Source organism: Pelophylax lessonae (assembly GCF_965119305.1).
Source record: "Pelophylax lessonae genome assembly, chromosome: 4".
Lineage (NCBI taxonomy): Eukaryota > Metazoa > Chordata > Amphibia > Anura > Ranidae > Pelophylax > Pelophylax lessonae.
The window spans coordinates 636,216,944-636,235,476 of record NC_138771.1 but is presented as its reverse complement, the minus strand read 5'-3'; the positions used below and the strand labels follow the sequence as shown (position 1 = coordinate 636,235,476).

General features: G+C 46.0%; 1 protein-coding gene across 1 annotated transcript in view; it reads left to right on the top strand.

Moving 5' to 3' along the window:
* Nucleotides 1–18,533, top strand: part of LOC309552383 (very-long-chain 3-oxoacyl-CoA reductase-B-like) — a 64,279-nt gene that overhangs the window by 18,671 nt on the left and 27,075 nt on the right. The window contains exons 4-5 of the mRNA XM_082253327.1: nt 4,562–4,672; nt 16,609–16,676. Coding sequence (XP_082109453.1) covers nt 4,562–4,672; nt 16,609–16,676 — 179 coding nt within the window. The remainder of the gene's footprint in view (nt 1–4,561; nt 4,673–16,608; nt 16,677–18,533) is intronic.

Here is an 18,533-nt window from a genome sequence, read left to right as displayed (position 1 = left end):
TTCCCACGCAGGGGTTTCAGCAGTGGAAGAACTACTTGGGTTACAAAGGTCACACTTGTGATCAAGCCCTGGTGTTCCCCCACTGCCACGGGGCCCCAGCAGGGTTGCTGGCCACAGGGCTCTGAGCTGAGAGCATCTCTCTTATACAGCCCAGAGCCTGCACTGACAGTTCTCCCTCTATTGCATGGATGGGAGAGGGGAGAGACGATCTGCTATTTCTCCTCCCGCCCCTCTCCTCCTGTGAGCACCCTGGAAAGTGTGAAGCTAAGCAGTTGAATTTGATCATTTGGCCTCTGGGCTTCACACTTCCCATGGTGCACGCAGGAGGAGAGGGGCGGGAGGAGAAGGAGCAGATCAGCTCTCTCCTCTCCTATCCGTAAGAGGGGGGGGGGGATTGTCAGTGCCGGCTCTGGGCTGTATGAGAAAGATGCTCTCAGCTCAGAGTCCTGCTGAGGAGGCAGTGGTCAGGAGACACTGCTGAGGAGGCACTGGTTTGCAACACTGATGTGCACTGATAGGTGGCATTGATGTGCACTGATGGGTGTCACTGATAAGTGGCACAGATGGGCACTGATAGGTGGCACTGATAGGAGGCATTGATGAGCACTGATAGGCAGCACTGATAGGCTGCACTGATAACCAGGGCATTGATGATCAGTGCCCTGATTATCAGTGTAAACATTGTACTTACAGTCTTGCCGGTTAAGGGCTCTCCTTTCCTCACACTGACGCAAGCATTTAGCTGATCAGATGGTAAAGGACCGCTGTGATTGGGCTCATGGGAGGCAGGGTTCTGGGAGGATGTCCATGGATGCCCTCCCAGAACTGGAAGCTCGGATTGAAGGGGGGGGTGGTCAGGGGGGCCCTTCATGGTTTCTTACATCGGGGGCCCTGAAGGTTCTACTTACCCCTCTGGGTTTCAGCTTCACTCAGCAACAACGTTAACAGAAAATACCGAGCCACCTGGCTCTCCTGTCAGCAGCATCGCTGCTCTCTCTGGTCTCCCATACCATGGGCTCTTCAGGCTCACTCAGGCTGCAGGTGCCTAGGAAGATCCAGACACAGAATTGAGGATTCTGTCCCACCCAATACTCTTTGGAATCTTCATACTCCAGGCCCTTATCCAGGAGTACAAAATCCAGAGAAAACTCAGAACACAGCTCCTTCTCTTCTCACAATAAACACTCTGCAGCTTCACATTAAGCTCTAATGTAAATCCTGTGACATTTTACAACCATTACCTAAATTCACATAGGGCAGGGCGTCTGTCACATGGCGTATAGCCAATATAAGACACAAAAAGTGCAAACTTACGGTACATATTATTGCATGCCTGAAATAAAATGCATTACTCCCATGCAAATGAAATAGAAAGTGTCAAGAGTGTACAGTCATAGAAGAGTGATGGCAGATAAAGTGTTCTAAGCAGGCCTTTTTTTCTCAGAAAATAGATACAGGAACCCAACCATGACACCCCAAACTTTATCAACTCCGAACAGCATCAAATAGTGAGTGTGGTCACATTTCACTAACAGTGGGAGTGTCTTAAAGGGGCATTAAATACCAGGAGTGCAGAGTTCCGGAAGGTGGGGCTTACACACAGAGCACAGAGTTCAGGGGTGCACTACGTACATAGTGCAGAGTTCAGCAGTGCACTGCATACAGAGTGCAGAGTTCAGCAGTGCCCTGCATACAGAGTGCAGAATTCAGGGGTGCGCTACACACAGAGTGCAGAGTTCAGCCTTTTTCCACAGCTGCTTACCTCTACATCCTCATCCCATCCACATCTCACTTTCAAACCTCTTCAGCTCTGACCTCTGCATGCAACCCCTGCCTCCCGCCACTGCCCCCATCTTCTTCCCACCTCCTTAAAAGCTTCACCATCTTCCATATGTCCTACTTTTGTTGCTGTATTAAGCTGAAGCACCCAGTCGGCTCTAATACCTCCACACTGTAGTTAGCTGTGGCTCTCTCACTTGTGGGGAGATCACCCAGTGGGGGTGTTGGCATCTGCACTGCATCCTGGGCACCTGTATCTCCATTGTTCCAATTATGTACTCAGTTGGTGCCATTCAGTAGATCAGATCTGAGGGAGCCGTTGGGAGACAAACTGTAACTGATAAACCGAGAAGCCAGACATCTGTGTATACAAGTGATAGTGGTGAGCAGGGAGCAGAGAGCCTGAGCCAAAGGTGGTAGAACTAAGTTCCACCAAGTTCCAGCTGAAAAAAATCCTTGGTTCTAAGTAATTTATATGTTTTTTTGTTATTTTTTCTACTTATATTCTAAAAAATAAGGTTTTTTTTCAGCAGGAACGTGGGGGAAATGCAGTTCCAGGACCTCCAGCACTGAATGTATGTAATGGCAAGAGTTGATCGGGTGTGATGGCAGGTCTATTGATGCTGGCTGCTGGGGATCTATTGTTGCTGATGTGTATCCATTTTTGTGGGGAGGGGGTCTATTGTTGCTGGGGGGGGAGAATTGTTGTTGGGGGGGGGGGTTCTACTTTAGAGGACGAGGTCTATTGTTACTGGCTACTTGAGGGTCTACCGATGCTGGCTGCTGGGAGATCTGTTGTTGCTGCAGTGGGGGGGGGGGGTCCATTGTTGCTGGGAGGAAAGTCTATTGTTGTGTGGGGGATCTAATGTTGCTGGGGTATCAATTGTTGCTGGGGGGGGGGGGTCTATTGTTGCTGGGGTGGGGTCTATTTTTGCTCACTGCAGGGGTTCTATTTTACTATCTTTCTTGTTACCACTCTTTGTTATATTGCAGCCATTTGCTAAAATCATTTAAGTTCATTCTTCTTCCTCATGAATGTACACATAGCACCCCATACTGACAGAAAAACACAGAATTGTTGACATTGTTGCAGATTTATTAAAAAAGAAAAACTGAAATATCACATGGTCCTAAGTATTCAGACCCTTTGCTCAGTATTTAGTAGAAGCCCCCTTTTGATCTAATACAGCCAGGAGTCTTTTTGGGAAAGATGCAACAAGTCTTTCACACCTGGATTTGGGGATCCTCTGCCATTCCTCCTTGCAGATCCTCTCCAGTTCTGTCAGGTTGGATGGTAAACGTTGGTGGACAGCCATTTTTAGGTCTCTCCAGAGATGCTCAATTGGGTTTAAGTCAGGGCTCTGGCTGGGACATTCAAGAACAGTCACGGATTGGTTGTGAAGCCACTCCTTCGTTATTTTAGCTGTGTGCTTAGGGTCATTGTCTTGTTGGGGTCCAGAGCACTCTGGAGAAGGTTTTTGTCAAGGATATCCCTGTACTTGGCCGCATTCATCTTTCCCTCCATTGCAACCAGTCGTCCTGTCCCTGCAGCTGAAAAACACCCCCACAGCATGATGCTGCCACCACCATGCTTCACTGTTGGGACTGTATTGGACAGGTGATGAGCAGTGCCTGGTTTTCTCCACACATACCGCTTAGAATTAAGGCCAAAAAGTTCTATTTTGGTCTCATCAGACCAGAAAATCTTATTTCTCACCATCTTGGAGTCCTTCAGGTGTTTTTTAGCAAACTCCATGAGGGCTTTCATGTGTCTTACACTGAGGAGAGGCTTCCGTCGGGCCACTCTGCCATAAAGCCCCGACTGGTGGAGGGCTGCAGTGATGGTTGACTTTCTACAACTTTCTCCCATCTCCTGACTGCATCTCTGGAGCTCAGACACAGTGATCTTTGGGTTCTTCTTTACCTCTCTCACCAAGGCTCTTCTCCCCCGATAGCTCAGTTTGGCCGGACGGCCAGCTCTAGGAAGGGTTCTGGTCGTCCCAAACGTCTTCCATTTGAGGATTATGGAGGCCACTGTGCTCTTAGGAACCTTAAGTGCAGCAGAAATCTTTTTGTAACCTTGGCCAGATCTGTGCCTTGCCACAATTCTGTCTCTGAGCTCTTTTAGGCAGTTCCTTTGACCTCATGATTCTCATTTGCTCTGACATGCATTGTGATCTGGAAGGTCTTATATAGACAGGTGTGTGGCTTTCCTAATCAAGTCCAATCAGTATAATCAAACACAGCTGGACTCAAATGAAGGTGTAGAACCATCTCAAGAATGATCAGAAGAAATGGAAAGCACCTGAGTTAAATATATGAGTGTCACAGCAAAGGGTCTGAATACTTAGGACCATGTGATATTTCAGTTTTTCTTTTTTAATAAATCTGCAACAATGTCAACAATTCTGTGTTTTTCTGTCAGTATGGGGTGCTATGTGTACATTCATGAAGAAGAAGAATGAACTTAAATGATTTTAGCAAATGGCTGCAATATAACAAAGAGTGAAAAATGTAAGGGGGTCTGAATACTTTCCGTACCCACTGTACTCTATGAGAAAAAAAGACCTGTACTATATTTAAGCAAAAAAGGTAAAACAATAAATAAAAAGTTGAGCAGACTCGATCACTTTTTTTTCGTTTTTTGTTGCCATCACTCTATGTTTCTATGATTGTAAGATCTTGACACATTCTATTTAATTTGCCTGGGATAAATGCTTTTTTAAAAAAAAAATGTTTTATTTTTTTACCCATGGCTAAGAGTTGCACGTTCCATTCACAGAGCTTCAGACTCGGCAAAAGACCCGAATCATCCAGGCGGATTTTACGAAAGGACTGGAGATCTACCCCAAGATTGAGGATGGCTTGAAGGACCTGGACATTGGAGTGCTGGGTAATGGCTGTCTCTGGAGGGCTGAAACAGACAGAATAGAAGGGTTTAACGTCTTCAACTTTCGCACGTTTACAACCCCTATAAAGCAGTTTTTCCCATTTCTGCTTTGGCCTTGTTTATTCGCTTGCTGAGTGCATATTTTAGTTATACGGTGGTAGAGCGGCTCTCCTGTGCCGGATCACGTATTAGATACGTGATCCGGCACTTCCAGGTAGGGAGCGTGCTGCTTACAAACATCTGAAAAGTGTGGCACACATTTGTATTCAGCCCCCTTTACTCTGATACCCCTAACTAAATTCTAGTGGAACCATAACCTTCAGAAGTCACCTAATTAGTAAATAGAGTCCTCCTGTGTGTAATTTAATCTCAGTATAAATACAGCTGTTCTGTGAAGCCCTCAGAGGTTTGTTGGAGAATCTTAGTGAACAAACAGCATCATGAAGGCCAAGGAACACACCAGACAGGTCAGGGATAAAGTTGTAAAGTGTAAAGCAGGGTTAGGTTATAAAAAAATATCCCAAGCTTTGAACATCTCACAGAGCGCTGTTCAATCCATCATCCGAAAATAGAAAGAGTATGGCACAACTGCAAACCTACCAAGACATGGCCGTCCACCTAAACTGACAGGCCGGGCAAGGAGAGCATTCATCAGAGAAGCAGCCAAGAGGCCCATGGTAACTCTGGAGGAGCTGTAGAGATCCACAGCTCAGGTGGAAGAATCTGCCCACAGGACAACTGTTGGTCTATCACAGGCATGTCCAACCTGCGGCCCGGGACCGCAGGCAATGCGGCCCACCACCTGCTGCTGTTTTTTTTATTCAGAGGAAGTCGCTCCAGGGCCGCGGCGGCCGACTATTGCATTATGGGAATTGTAGTTTTTGATTTGGAGGAAGTCGTGCCAGGGCCACGGCGGCCGACTATTGCATTAATGGAATTGTAGTCCATGCGCGCTCAAGCTCCAGTGAGTGGAGAACTTACAGCAGCACAGCTAGAAAACTACAATTCCCGAATCTCAGAGGCAGGCAGACGAAGGGCACGCCAGGGAGTCGGGACAAATGTGACTGGCTCGGACTGCGGGGCTGAATGCTGGCTGCAACTGTACTTGACTCCAGGACAGGAGCATCAACCCCCCCCCAGGAGTGGAGGAGGCCATGTGAGTACCTAGAACTGAGCTGGCAGCTGCCATCACTGATGTGAGAGACCCTGACATCCCCAGCCGACCCCTACATGATCATCCCATCTATCTCCCTCCCCCATTTACCCTGCCCCAGTGCCCACCCAGTAACCTCAAAATAGCCCTCAACACCGTGGGTCCTGCTGGGAGATGGCCATGGCCTGTGGGTCCAGCTGGCCACTAGCCACGGCCTGTGGGTCCTGCTGGCCACTAGCCATGGCCTGTGGGTCCTGCTGGCTGCTGGCCATGGCCTGTGGGTCACAGGCCATGGCCAGTGACCAGCAGGACCAATAGGCCATGGCCAGCAGGACCCACAGTAGGCCATGGCCCATGGGTCCTGCTGGCCACTTGCCGTGGCCTGTGACCCACAGTCCATGGCCAGCTCCCAGCAGAACCTACAGGCTAGCGGGACCATTCGATTAATGGCCAGCAAGACCCACAGGTCAGTGGCAGGCAGGACCCAAAGGTCATGGCCAGCGGCCCGCAGGACCCAAAGGTTGGTGACCAGCAAGACCCACAGGTCAGTGGCCTGCAGGACCCAAAGGTCAGTGGCCAACTGGACCCACAGACCGTGGCTAGGGGCCAGCTGGACCCACAGGTCAGTGACCAGCAGGACCCACAGGTCATGGCCAGAGACCAGCAGGACCCACAGGTCAGGGACCAGCAGGACCCACAGGTCAGGGACCAGCAGGGCCCACAGGTCTGTGGCCAGCTCCCAGCAGGACCCACTGGCTGTGGGTCAAGCTGGGAGCTGTCCGTGGACTTTTGGGTCCTGCTTGCCACTGACTTTTGGGTCCTGCTTGATGCTGGCCATGCCCTGTTTCTTCTGGAAGCTGACCATGGCCTGTGGGACCTGCTGGCCACTAGCCTAGGGGGTGACCAGATGTCTCTAGCTGGGGCAGAGGGGCCGCCAGGGCCAACCCTACCATGGGTCCCGCTAGACCCATTGGGCTGTTTTGGAGGGGAAGGGGGGTGAGCGCTGCCGGATTACACAGAGCGGGGATCTCCCACTTACCCGGAGGCCGCTTTAATGTGATGTCCTGTCTCCTGGACTGGCTCCTATGATAGACAGCACACTGTGTAATCCGGCGGCTCTCCTCTCTCTAATCCCCATGCACTGAACAGGCTGCATTTATGGACACTGGTGATTCTGAGTTTATGGGCACTGATCAAGCTTCATTGATGGGCACTGGTGAGACTGCACTGACGAGGCTGGGCTGATGGGCACTAAAGAGGATGATCTGATGGGCACTGATGAGGATGAGCTGATGGGCACTGATCAGGCTGCATTGATAGACACTGGTGAGGCTGAATTGATAGACATTGATGGGCCAGCACTACTTGCCAGCAGTAACTGCCAGCACTACCCACCAGCAGTAACCACCAGCATTACCCGCCCGTAGCAGTAACCACCAGCAGGCCTGCAAAATAAGTAGAATAGGTATGTGCATTAGCGTGTGTAAATTGTTGCAATATGTTTTTTAGTTGAGTTTTGTCATAATATGTCATGTCCTTGTTCATACATGTATGAATAAGGACATGACATTTTCTGGCTGCCTAAGTCACATGCGCTAGGGGTGCAACTATCCCCCAGCACATAACTGTAAATATCCCAGCATGTGCAGTGATTCTGACCCGAACCACCATCACCACTTCAGTGATTTGAAGTGGTCATGGTGGTTAGAGTGTTCCTTTAATATCTCTCAGAAGAAGTATAACCTCTGTATACTGATTCCATTTTATTTGATCATCCTCTAGTTGTGTTAAATAAGTGCGGGGGGGGGGGGGGCGACGGGGTGGGAAGGGCGCGGCAGCATTTTATTACTTGTATACCTTAACTATAGTATATATTTTATATGCGGCCCGAGAATATTTCTCTACACTCAATGTGGCCCAGAGAAGCCAAAAGGTTGGACACCCATGGTATATCACATAAAATCCCAAACAAATACATTTCCGTTTTTGGTTGTAACAAGACAAAATATGGAAAATTTTAAGGGGTATAAATACCTTTTCAAGGTACCGTGTATATATATATATATATATATATATATATATATATATATATATATTAGGGATCGACCAATATAGTTTTTTTAGTGCCGATACCGATATTTTGATGACGGATATCGGTATCGGCCGATATTTTCGGACATTTAAAAAAAATTTTTTGTCACAGGTACTGTTGTGGAAGCATCTGGGGGTCCCCAAACCCCTCCTCTGCACTTAAAAGCATTCAAAACAGCCAATGTGGTTTTTTTTTTTTTTTTAATTTAGCGCCGAATACCTGTAAGTGATGTCTTACTTCCGGGTTTTTACATGGAGACCCGATCAGAGCCGAATGCAGCTTTGATTGGATCTTCTCTTCAACGGCCATGGAGGTAGGATGCCCTGGTCTCCCGGTGGGACGGGAGACCCAGGCGAGCCGCGGAAGGCGGCGGGAGGGGGGGAATGTCCCCTCCCGCTCCTTGTAATGACAGCCGAGTGGCTTCTCAGCCGCATCGGTTGTCATTACAAGACAGCCGACCATCGGCTATGGACGCCGGTACTGGGGTGATGCCTCTAGCTGCAGGCATCACTCCGGTACATTCACTTTCCCTAAATATCGGTAACCTCAGGGGCAAATTCCGATATACCTGGGAAAGTGCATATCGGCCCCCCATGTATCGGCTTTGCCGATAATCGGTCGATCCCTAATATATATATATATATAACATTTTGTTATTAGATAGAGTAAGGAAATCTCCAAAAAGTGAGGGACTGTGAGGGTGTCCTCATTGGAAGATTTCCCACCCCCTCTTGTTCCCAGGACTTCAAACTTGAAAATTTGGGATTTCTGCTTACTCTCATACTCAGTGACAATGGTCACCATACAAATAGAGAGGATGGCTTTATCCTGTTAAAATACCGACGGCAATAAAAATATTTTTGAGATGCACTTTCACTGGACCTTGGACTTTTTTAGGATGTTCACTTTCAAACATAAGACAGCGCCTCCCAGAGGCTAAGGATTCTTTTTTTATTGCAATCTCAATTGTATATTTTAAAAATTCCATTGCGATAGATATTGAAACTGCTATCTCCAGGTAGAGGAAAGTTATATTGCATTTGGGCTGGTGAATTATCTTAAAGTAGAACTCCGGGTAAGCAATTGATGATACATATGTTTGTTGCTGTGCCCATAAAAAAAATTGCATTTCAGCTGGTCTTTTGAAGTGCCCAAATTCCCAGACAAATGACACATATATATATATTGTATCTAAATGTTGTATGTTGTATAAAATGTTGTATATATAAATGTGTATGTAATATATATGTAGATATAAATGTTGTATATGTTGGAAATATTTATACAACATTTTGCATAGCTATTCATCTATTGAAACTGCTGGTACATTTGTTTTGTGTCAATGTGGCAAAATCAAATGTTTTCCTTCTATTTCCTCTACAGACTATTCATAAAAAAATGAAAGCGGAGTTCCGGCCTCGGGGGTCAAATTTAGATAAAAATACCCCCGGGACGGTCAGGGCTAGTACATTCCATAATGGATAGCCTCTGAACTGTCCCGGGTCGCACTTACCTGTAAGAAGAAATACTTACTTTGAAAAGTTCTTCTCCAGCGCTGCCATCTCAGGTGTGGGCAGCTGAAGCCAGCGCGTCTTCTTCTGCGGCCTCTTCGGTGACGTCGGAGTCCCAGAATGCACTGCACCGGCCCCGCTCGTCACTTCCGGTGCAAGCCCGGCATCCCTGCACAGCTTCTGGGCATGCCCAGAAGCTGTTTAGCAGGGAATGATGCACCTGCACCGGAAGTGACGAGCGGGGCCGATGCAGGCGCATTGACTCCTGGGAGCGATGACATTCAGCTCCCAGGAGTCATTGCAAGCCAGAAGTGACGGCGTGGGCCACGGCCGCAGAGGGAGGAAGTGGAAGGAAGGTGAGTATATTTTCTTTAATATCAAGGTAAGTGACCAAAAAAAAATTGGGATATCCATTTCTTTTTCAGGTGGCCCTTAGCAAGCGGATGGCCCAAAATCGATTTTTTTTCAATTTTGAGGCCGGAACTCTGCTTTAAGTAGTTCAGGGAAATACTGCATTATGGCCAGTAGATGGAACTGAAGTATTTATTTCCTGTGATCCCCAGCTCCATCTAGTGTCCATCATGCAATATTTCTCCAAACCACTGTATTTTCTCCATATTTCTCCAAACCACTGACTAATGTTTAACCTGTAAGGGAAATAGAAGTAGAGCATTAAATTTTGCCTCATTAGCACAGAACAAATGTACCAGCAGTTTTAATTGGATGAATAGCTATGCCAGTACTATTAGCTGTATATCAGATACAGACTCACTTCTAATATCTGTGGGTACTCACTGCAAAATCAAGTATATCAAAAAACAGTGGAAAATAGAAGAGCTAGATTTATACCTCTGTCTTCTGATATCTCATTTTAAAAAATCTCCATTTCATTATAGTTTATTCGAAAGACTATAAATCCCAATAAATAAGGTTCAGTATTTCTTTCTCTGTGTGTCAGAATCCATCCCCTTGAAGAGGTTTGTGTGAGCGAACAAGCAAAATCTGGCCATATGGTTTTCCCGAGCACATGTGCTCTTAGCATTTATACAGTATCCCAGGATGCACAGAGGCACTTTTCTCTGCCAAATCACCATGGCTGGATTAAATGCCTGAGCACTCATTCGTCAGGTTTCCTCTCACTGTCCGATATGCCTTCCTATTGGACCAGTGTGAAACACTCTGCAGACAGACTGAGTTGCACCTGAACACATTGAGCAGACTTCACTAACAGATCCTGCACTCTGGTAGCCAGAGAACAATATAGATTTACCTGCAATCCCTCTGGTATCAGACAGGATTCAAAACGATACTCTCTCTCTAGCACCTACCTAGGAGGGTGCTACATAATAAAGGTAAAGTCAATCCTTTGCAAATTTTAAAGCCTAACTCCAGTTTTGCTATCACTTTAAATAGTTTGTTTGGGCCAAGCTTTACCAATATATGCGCCCACTGTATAAACTAGATGTAGCACTAGCTGTATACAGTATCCACTTGGTGACTGCCTAACTGGGAAAAGAAGTCCTCCCGCTGTTTTCCGGTGCTTTTAGGGCTTACCTGGGGGATCAGGAAGCCCGAAAACCGATCTGGCCTCCGCATATCTCTATGCCCTAGGAGGACCGGAGTGGCGTCATGACGTCACTTCTGGTTCCAGCCACATGTAAACAAGGCCATTTGTTTTTTTTGTTTTTTTTTTAATCAAAGGATCTTTTGCTTTTCAGAGTAGAGGAGAGACTTGGAGTTTTTTAGACTGCAGATCTCTCCATAAAGAGGACCTGTCATGCCCTATTGTTATCCCAGGAAATGTTTACATTCCTTGCAATAGCAATAAAAGTGATCAAAAGAAATTTGGCAGTGTAAAAATGAGAAATATGTAATAATTTTTGTGCATTCAGTGGTGAACGCATACATAGGTCACGCCCACATATGTAAACGGTGTTTGCACCACACACCTCTGTAACTCTAAACAGGTAACCTGTAGAAATTTTTGAAGCGCTGCCTATTTAAGTACCGTAGTTTGGCGCCATTCTACGAGCGAGCGCAAATTAAAGCACGATATGTTAGGTATCTATTTCCTCGGTGTAACATCATCTTTTATATTATACAAAAAATTGGGGTATATATTATATTTTGTTTTTTTATATATTGAGTAAAAAGTATTTTTCTGAAAAAAATAAATATGCGTTTAACCACTTTAGCCCCGCTCACATTGAGGCTACTGCGGCAAAGTGCCGCGATCCCGTCCAGCGACGTAGACCTACGTCGCTGGACTCCGCCCCTTGTGGGCGGTGCTCGCGCGCCGCCGGAGGCTCGCTCTCGCTGTGTTCATTCACAGCGGGAGTCGGGCCAGGGGAGGAGCAGCGGCGATTGCCGCTGCTCTGCCCCGATCGTCGGGGATCGAGTCTGGAGATCCGCCCGCTGTGTGTAAACACAGCGGGCGGATCTCCATAGTGACAGGGACTGACAGATCGGAGTGTTCAGCATAGCTGGACATCCGATCTGTCCTTCTGTCACACAGTCACCTCCCCCCACACACGTCAGTAAGCACCAGGCATACATTAACCCCTCCCTCTTCAATAAAATTAACCCCTTCCCTGCCAGTGTCATTTTTACAGTAACAGTGCATATATATAGCACTGATTACTGTAGAAATGTCACTGGTACCCCCAAAAGTGTCAAAAATGTCAGTCAAGGGTCCGATCTGTCCGCCGCAATGTCGCAGTCCCGCAAAAAAAATCGCAGATCACCGCCATTACGCGTTAAAAAAAAAAACACCAAAAATGACAGAAATCTTTCCCTTAGTTAGTAAACGCAATAACTTTTGCGCAAACCAATCAAAATACGCTTATTTCGATTTTTTTTACTAAACATAGGTAGCATAAAACAAATTGGCCAAAAATTTAAAAAAAATTTGATTTTTACATTTTTTTGGGGGGAATTTCATATAAAAATGTGAAAAATATTGTTATTTTTTCAAAATAAACGCTCTTTTTTTGTTTATAGCGCAAAAAGTAAAAATCGCACAGGTGATCAAATACCACCAAAAGAAAGCTCTGTTTGTGGGAAAAAAAGGACGTAAATTTCGTTTGGGTACGGGGTCGCACGACCGCGTAATTGTCAGTTAAAGTTGCACAGCGCCGAATCGCAAAAAGTGGCCTGGACGGAAGACAGCAAAATCCTCCGGTGGTAAAGTGGTTAAAAAACCGCTGCGCAAAAAAAAGTCTGTCATAAAAATTGTATTCTCTAGGGTCTCTGCTAAAAAAAAATATGTAATGTTTGGGGGTTCTAACTAAGTAATTTTCCAGCAAAAAATACTGATTTTTAATTGTAAACAACAAGTGTCAGAAATAGGCCTGGCCAGCAAGTGGGCATACAATGTTGTGTTCCGGCTGCGGTACAGGGACTTCCCTTACTGTTGCAGAAACAAAATTGAGTCCGGCTGAGTACTGCTTAGCCATTTGCAGGAAGCCTTATATTTTTATAAATAAATACAAAGCTTCCTCTGATTGGCTGCGGACAAGAAGCGGGCAGATGACATCATGGTCTCCACCTCAGCCAATCAGAGGAAGCTTTGTATTTGATCATAAAAATACAAGGCTTCCTGTGAATGCCTGAGCAATGCTCCGCTTGATTTGATTTTTTTGGGATGGGACGAGAAGTCCCCGCACTGCTGCCAGAACAAATCTCTGTATACTGTATAAAGCTAACACTACATACTTCCCTTACTGTTGCAAAAACAAAAATTGAGTTTGGCCGAGTACTGCTCAGCGATTCGCAGAAAGCCTTATATTTTTATAAATAAATACAAAGCTTCCTCTGATTGGCTGCAGAAGCAAAGCGGGCAGATGACATCACGGTCTCCACCTCAGCCAATCAGAGGAAGCTTTGTATTTGATCATAAGGCTTCCTGTGAATGCCTGAGTAGTGCTCCGCTTGATTTGATTTTTTTTGGGATGAGAAGTCCCCATACTGCTGCCAGAACAAATCACTGTATACTGTATAAAGCTAACACTACATACAATTTATACAGCGCTGTCCGCAGCCACCTATGTTGGTAAAGGAAATAGAGTCGACCCTCAAAATTAAAAGGGGTTACGTCCCTAGAGCACCCGCGAATTGTGAAAAACTGCAATATTTGGATTTGGTAAAAAAAATGGCTATAAATGCCTATTTTTATAGTTTAAACCCTAAATATGCTCCAAAAACACTTTCACTTTTATTTCAAACTCAGCTTAATACATTACCGGTAAACGCCGTAAACTGTTATCATGCGGGAATGCTAAGCTGCATCCGCTAGTAATCAGTGCTATAAATATGCACTATTATTGTAATAATGGCACTAACAGGGAAGGGGTTAACCCAGTGGTGATCAAAGGGTTAAGTATGAGCCTAGGGGAGTGTTTTCTAACTGTATGGGGGAGGGACTTGTGAAATGAACACAGAGAGACCTGTGATCCTATATAGAAGGGCTCTGTGATCATTCCAGGGAGAAGAACGGTCAGATGTGTTTACAACAGCCGACTGTCCTTCTCTCTCAGCGGGAAACGATAGCAGGTGCCCGGCGGCAATTGGTGCCGGTGGTCCCGTGGATTGGCATGTGCTCGCCCCCAGGAACGCTCCCCTGAACCGATGTACCCATACATCGATTCACGAAGCCGAGCCAGCCTGCCGCAGTATATCTGCGGCGGGCGGTCGGCAAGCGGTTAAGTTAACCACTTTAGCCCTGCTCACTGTGCCTCTACTGTGGCACAGTGGCTCGTTCCCGTTCAGCGATGAAGACCTACGTCGCTGGACTCCTCCCCTTGTGGGCGGCGCTCGCGCGCCGCCGGAGGCTCACTCCCGCTGTGTTCATTCACAGTGGGAGTCGGGCCAGGGGAGGAGCAGCAGTGATCGCCGCTGCTCTTCCCCGATCGTCGGAGATCGAGTGTGGAGATCCGCCCGCTTGTGTAAACAAAGCGGGCGCATCTCCTAAGTGACAAACAGGATCAGATTGCAGAGTTCAGCATAGCTGAACATGCGATCTGTCCCTGTGTCACTCAGTCACCTCCCCCCCCACACACGTCAATAAGCACCAGGCATACATTAACCCCACCCTCTCCAATAAAATTAACCCCTTCCCTGCCAGTGTCATTTTTACAGGAACAGTGCATATTTATAGCACTGATTACTGCAGTAATGTCACTGGTACCCCCAAAAGTGTCAAAAATGTCAGTCAAGGGTCCGATCTGTCCGCCGCAATGTCGCAGTCCCGCAAAAAAAATCGCAGATCGCCGCCATTACGCGTTAAAAAAAAAAACACCAAAAATGACAGAAATCTTTCCCTTAGTTAGTAAACGCAATAACTTTTGCGCAAACCAATCAAAATACGCTTATTGTAATTTTTTTTTACCAAATATATGTAGTAGGAAACAAATTGGCCAAAATTTTTAAAAAATTTTGATTTTTACATTTTTTGGGGGGGAAATTTCATATAAAAAAATTTGAAAAATATTATTTTTTCAAAATGTACGCTCTTTTTTTGTTTATAGCGCAAAAAGTAAAAATAGCACAGGTGATCAAATACCACCAAAAGAAAGCTCTGTTTGTGGGAAAAATAGGACCTAAATTTCGTTTGGGTACGGCATTGCCTGGACGTAAGACAGCAAAATCCTCCGGTGGTAAAGTGGTTAATAATAATCTTACAAAATTAGTAAATTATATTGTTAATCATTTAGCATTAAAACACATTAAAAATGAAATATTGTCACGAAAAAAGGCCATAAAAAAATTGCGGAGGATATTTGCGGTTTCCGCAAACAACTATTAGTTTGATTCTAAGGAAAAATCCGGGAATGACTGAGGCCGCGAACTCTGAACCGCAAATTTCCAGAGTTCGACTGTAGTTTGTTTGGGTCAGCTTGGCCCCAAAACAAAGGATTTAAATTGATAGCTAAGCTGGAGTCAGGCTTAAAGAAATGCACCCATATAGATAAAATAAAAAAGTGCATTTATTTCATTTTTGCATTGAATCTTGCAGAGCATTGCATCACGGGTGCATTTTGTAGGCTCCTGCTTTGTTTACTGTATATTAAATAGGATATCTGCATATCAACCGAGATACCAAATGTCACGCAGAGAAATTATTGTCCAACTGGGAGTCTCAGTTTTTTCAGGGTAATGCAGATCTACATCATGGGTAACATGGCTGATATAAACAGAGCTCCCATTTAAAGGATTTAGTTATATCTGCTCAGGGCTTTTTTTCAGTGGGAATGCGGGGGAACGCAGTTCCGCCACCTCCAGCACTGAATGTATGTAATGGCAAGGAGTGCTGGGTTGTGCTACATTGTCCATTGATGCTGGCTGCTGGGGGATCTATTGTTGCTGGAGGGGATCTATTCCTGCAGGTGGGTTTATTGCTGCTGGGGAGGTCTAGTGTGGCTGCAGGGGGATCTATTGTCTCTGGAAGAGATCCTGTTTTGCAGGGGGGTCTATTGTTGCTGGGGTGGGTCTTATGTTGCTGAGGGGTCAGTTGTTGCTGGGAGGGATCTACTGTTTAGGGAGAAGTCTATTGTAGCTGGCTGCTGGAGGGTCTATTGATGCTGTTTGCTGGGGGATCTGCTGTTGCTGCTAGGGGCCATTTGTCGCTGGCTGGATCTTTTCTTGCTGGGGGGTCTATTGTAGTTGGCTACAGGGGATCTATTTTACTGCTTTTTTGTTATCATTAACAAATACCATACACATTTCTTAGTACCACAAATGTTACTTGGTTCTGTATGTTCTAAAAGGGAATGGGTTAGTGGGTGGAACCAAGGAACGTTTCAAGGAGGTAGAGGCGGAGACAAGGGGTAAGTCCGAAAAAGGGAGTTCCTGCACCTATTCTCTGAGAATAAAAGCCCTGTATCTGCTCCATAAGTGTAAAAAACAAATAACCTGTTTACCTACAGTACGGCGGAGTGAGCTTTGTCACCCTAGGACGCGAAATGTGTAACTGGTAGGATCACCAGACAAAATAAAGGAGAAAAGTCTGAAAAAAAAAAAAAATGCAGCCGCCATCTAAGAACGGTCAGCCTACCATGTATCATAATTTTGTTTTTAGGTTTAGATACACTATAATACCACAAAATCTTCAACCACAGTTTATCCATTTGTAAATAGGCCCTAATCCATTGTAGTTCCTCTGTAGTAATCTGCCTTTCTCTTGCAGTGAATAATGTTGGGATAATGATCGATCGCAAATCAACACCATTTCTCAGCACCCCCAATTTAGGCAAGGTGAGTGATGACTCAGGTATGACAGTTCGATGTGTTATTGAGCAAAGCCGGTGCCGCTTCGGGTACAAACAATCTCCAATAAAATACACACTCCACCAGAGGCGGCTCTTTAATTAGGCAAATTAGGCAGTTGCCTAAGGCCTCACAGCCACCTAATTTTCTTAGTTAAAGAGCCACCTCTGAGCCTGGTAGCAAAGATCTCCCTGCCATCAGCACAGTGCCGAGTCCTAGCTGGCCATAAGTTGTACAATCCGCTTTGATTGAGGGCTGCGATCAGGAGCAATTTACCGGGGGATGGGAGCTCACCGACAGCTCTGGATCACAGCAAGATAGAGCTGCACATGCGGAGCCAGCGCTGACTGTTCCTTCTGGTCCTCCCGCCCTCTCCTCCTGTGCTTGCCCCGCCCACACTCCCTGGCAGTGTGTTCTGCCTCTCCATCCCTGTCTGTCTTTCTTTCTTTTTTTCTATCTCTTTCTTTCTCCATCCCTTTTCTTTCTTTCTTTCTTTCTTTCTTTCTTTCTTTCTTTCTTTCTTTCTTTCTTTCTTTCTTTCTTTCTTTCTTTCTTTCTTTCTTTCTTTCTTTCTTTCTTTCTTTCTTTCTTTCCTCTGCACTCTACCTCTGCTTCCATTGCTCTTCATAGTCTTGCAATAGTCATTCTACAAGAATGCTGACTGCTCTGTGTGCAATACAGACAGCCACTAGAGGGCGCACCAGCAAATCACAATTTGGAGTTGTGACACAGAAGGCAGAAAAAGTTAGAAAATCAGGGCAAAAACTATTTTAAAGTGGCTTTTTATCAAAATGACTAATTCTCATAAATCAATGGAATCACCACAAGAAATGAGTAGTATAGTAGTAGCAGGGTTTTTTTCTCCAGAGAATAGATGCTGGTAATCAGATCACCCTATCAAGCCTCACCTTCAGGGTGCAGGACTCAGGAGTGTGTATTGTACTGGGCACAGGGCTCAGGAGTGTGTATTGTACTGGGCACAGAGCTCAGGAGTGTGTATTGTGCAGGGATCAGGAGTGTGTATGGTACTGGGCACAGAGCTCAGGAGTGTGTATTGTGCAGGGATCAGGAGTGTGTATGGTACTGGGCACAGAGCTCAGGAGTGTTTATTGTGCAGGGATCAGGAGTGTGTATGGTACTGGGCACAGAGCTCAGGAGTGTGTATTGTGCAGGGATCAGGAGTGTGTATTGTGCTTGGCATAGGGATCAGGAGCGTATTGTGCAGGGATCAGGAGTGTGTATTGTGCTGGGCACAGAGCTCAGGAGTGCGTATTGTGCAGGGATCAGGAATGTGTATTGTACTGGGCACAGTGCTCAGAAGTGTGTATTGTGCAGGGATCAGGAGTGTGTATTGTACTGGGCACAGGGATCAGGAGCGTATTTTGCAGTGCTCAGGAGTGTGTATTGTGCTGGGCGCAGGGCTCATGAGTGTGTATTGTGCAGTGCTCAGGAGTGTGCATTTTGCTGGGCACAGGTTTTAGGAGTGTGGATTGTGTAGTGCTAAGGAGTGTGTATTGTGCAGGGCTCAGAAGTGTGTATTGTACTGGGCATAGGGTTCAGGAGTGTGTATTGTGCAGTGCTCAGGAGTGTGTATTGTACTGGGCACAGGGTTCAGGAGTGTGTATTGTGCAGTGCTCGTGGGTGTGTATTGTGCTGGGAACAGGGCTCATGAGTGTGTATTATGCAGTGCTCAGGATAGTGTATTGTGGGCACCAGGTTCAGGAGTGTTTATTGTGCTTGGCACTGGGTTCGGGGATGTGTGTATTTTGCTGGGCACAGGGTTTTAATAGTGTGGATTGTACAGGGCACAGGGATCAGGAGTGTGTATTGCACAGGGTGCAGGGC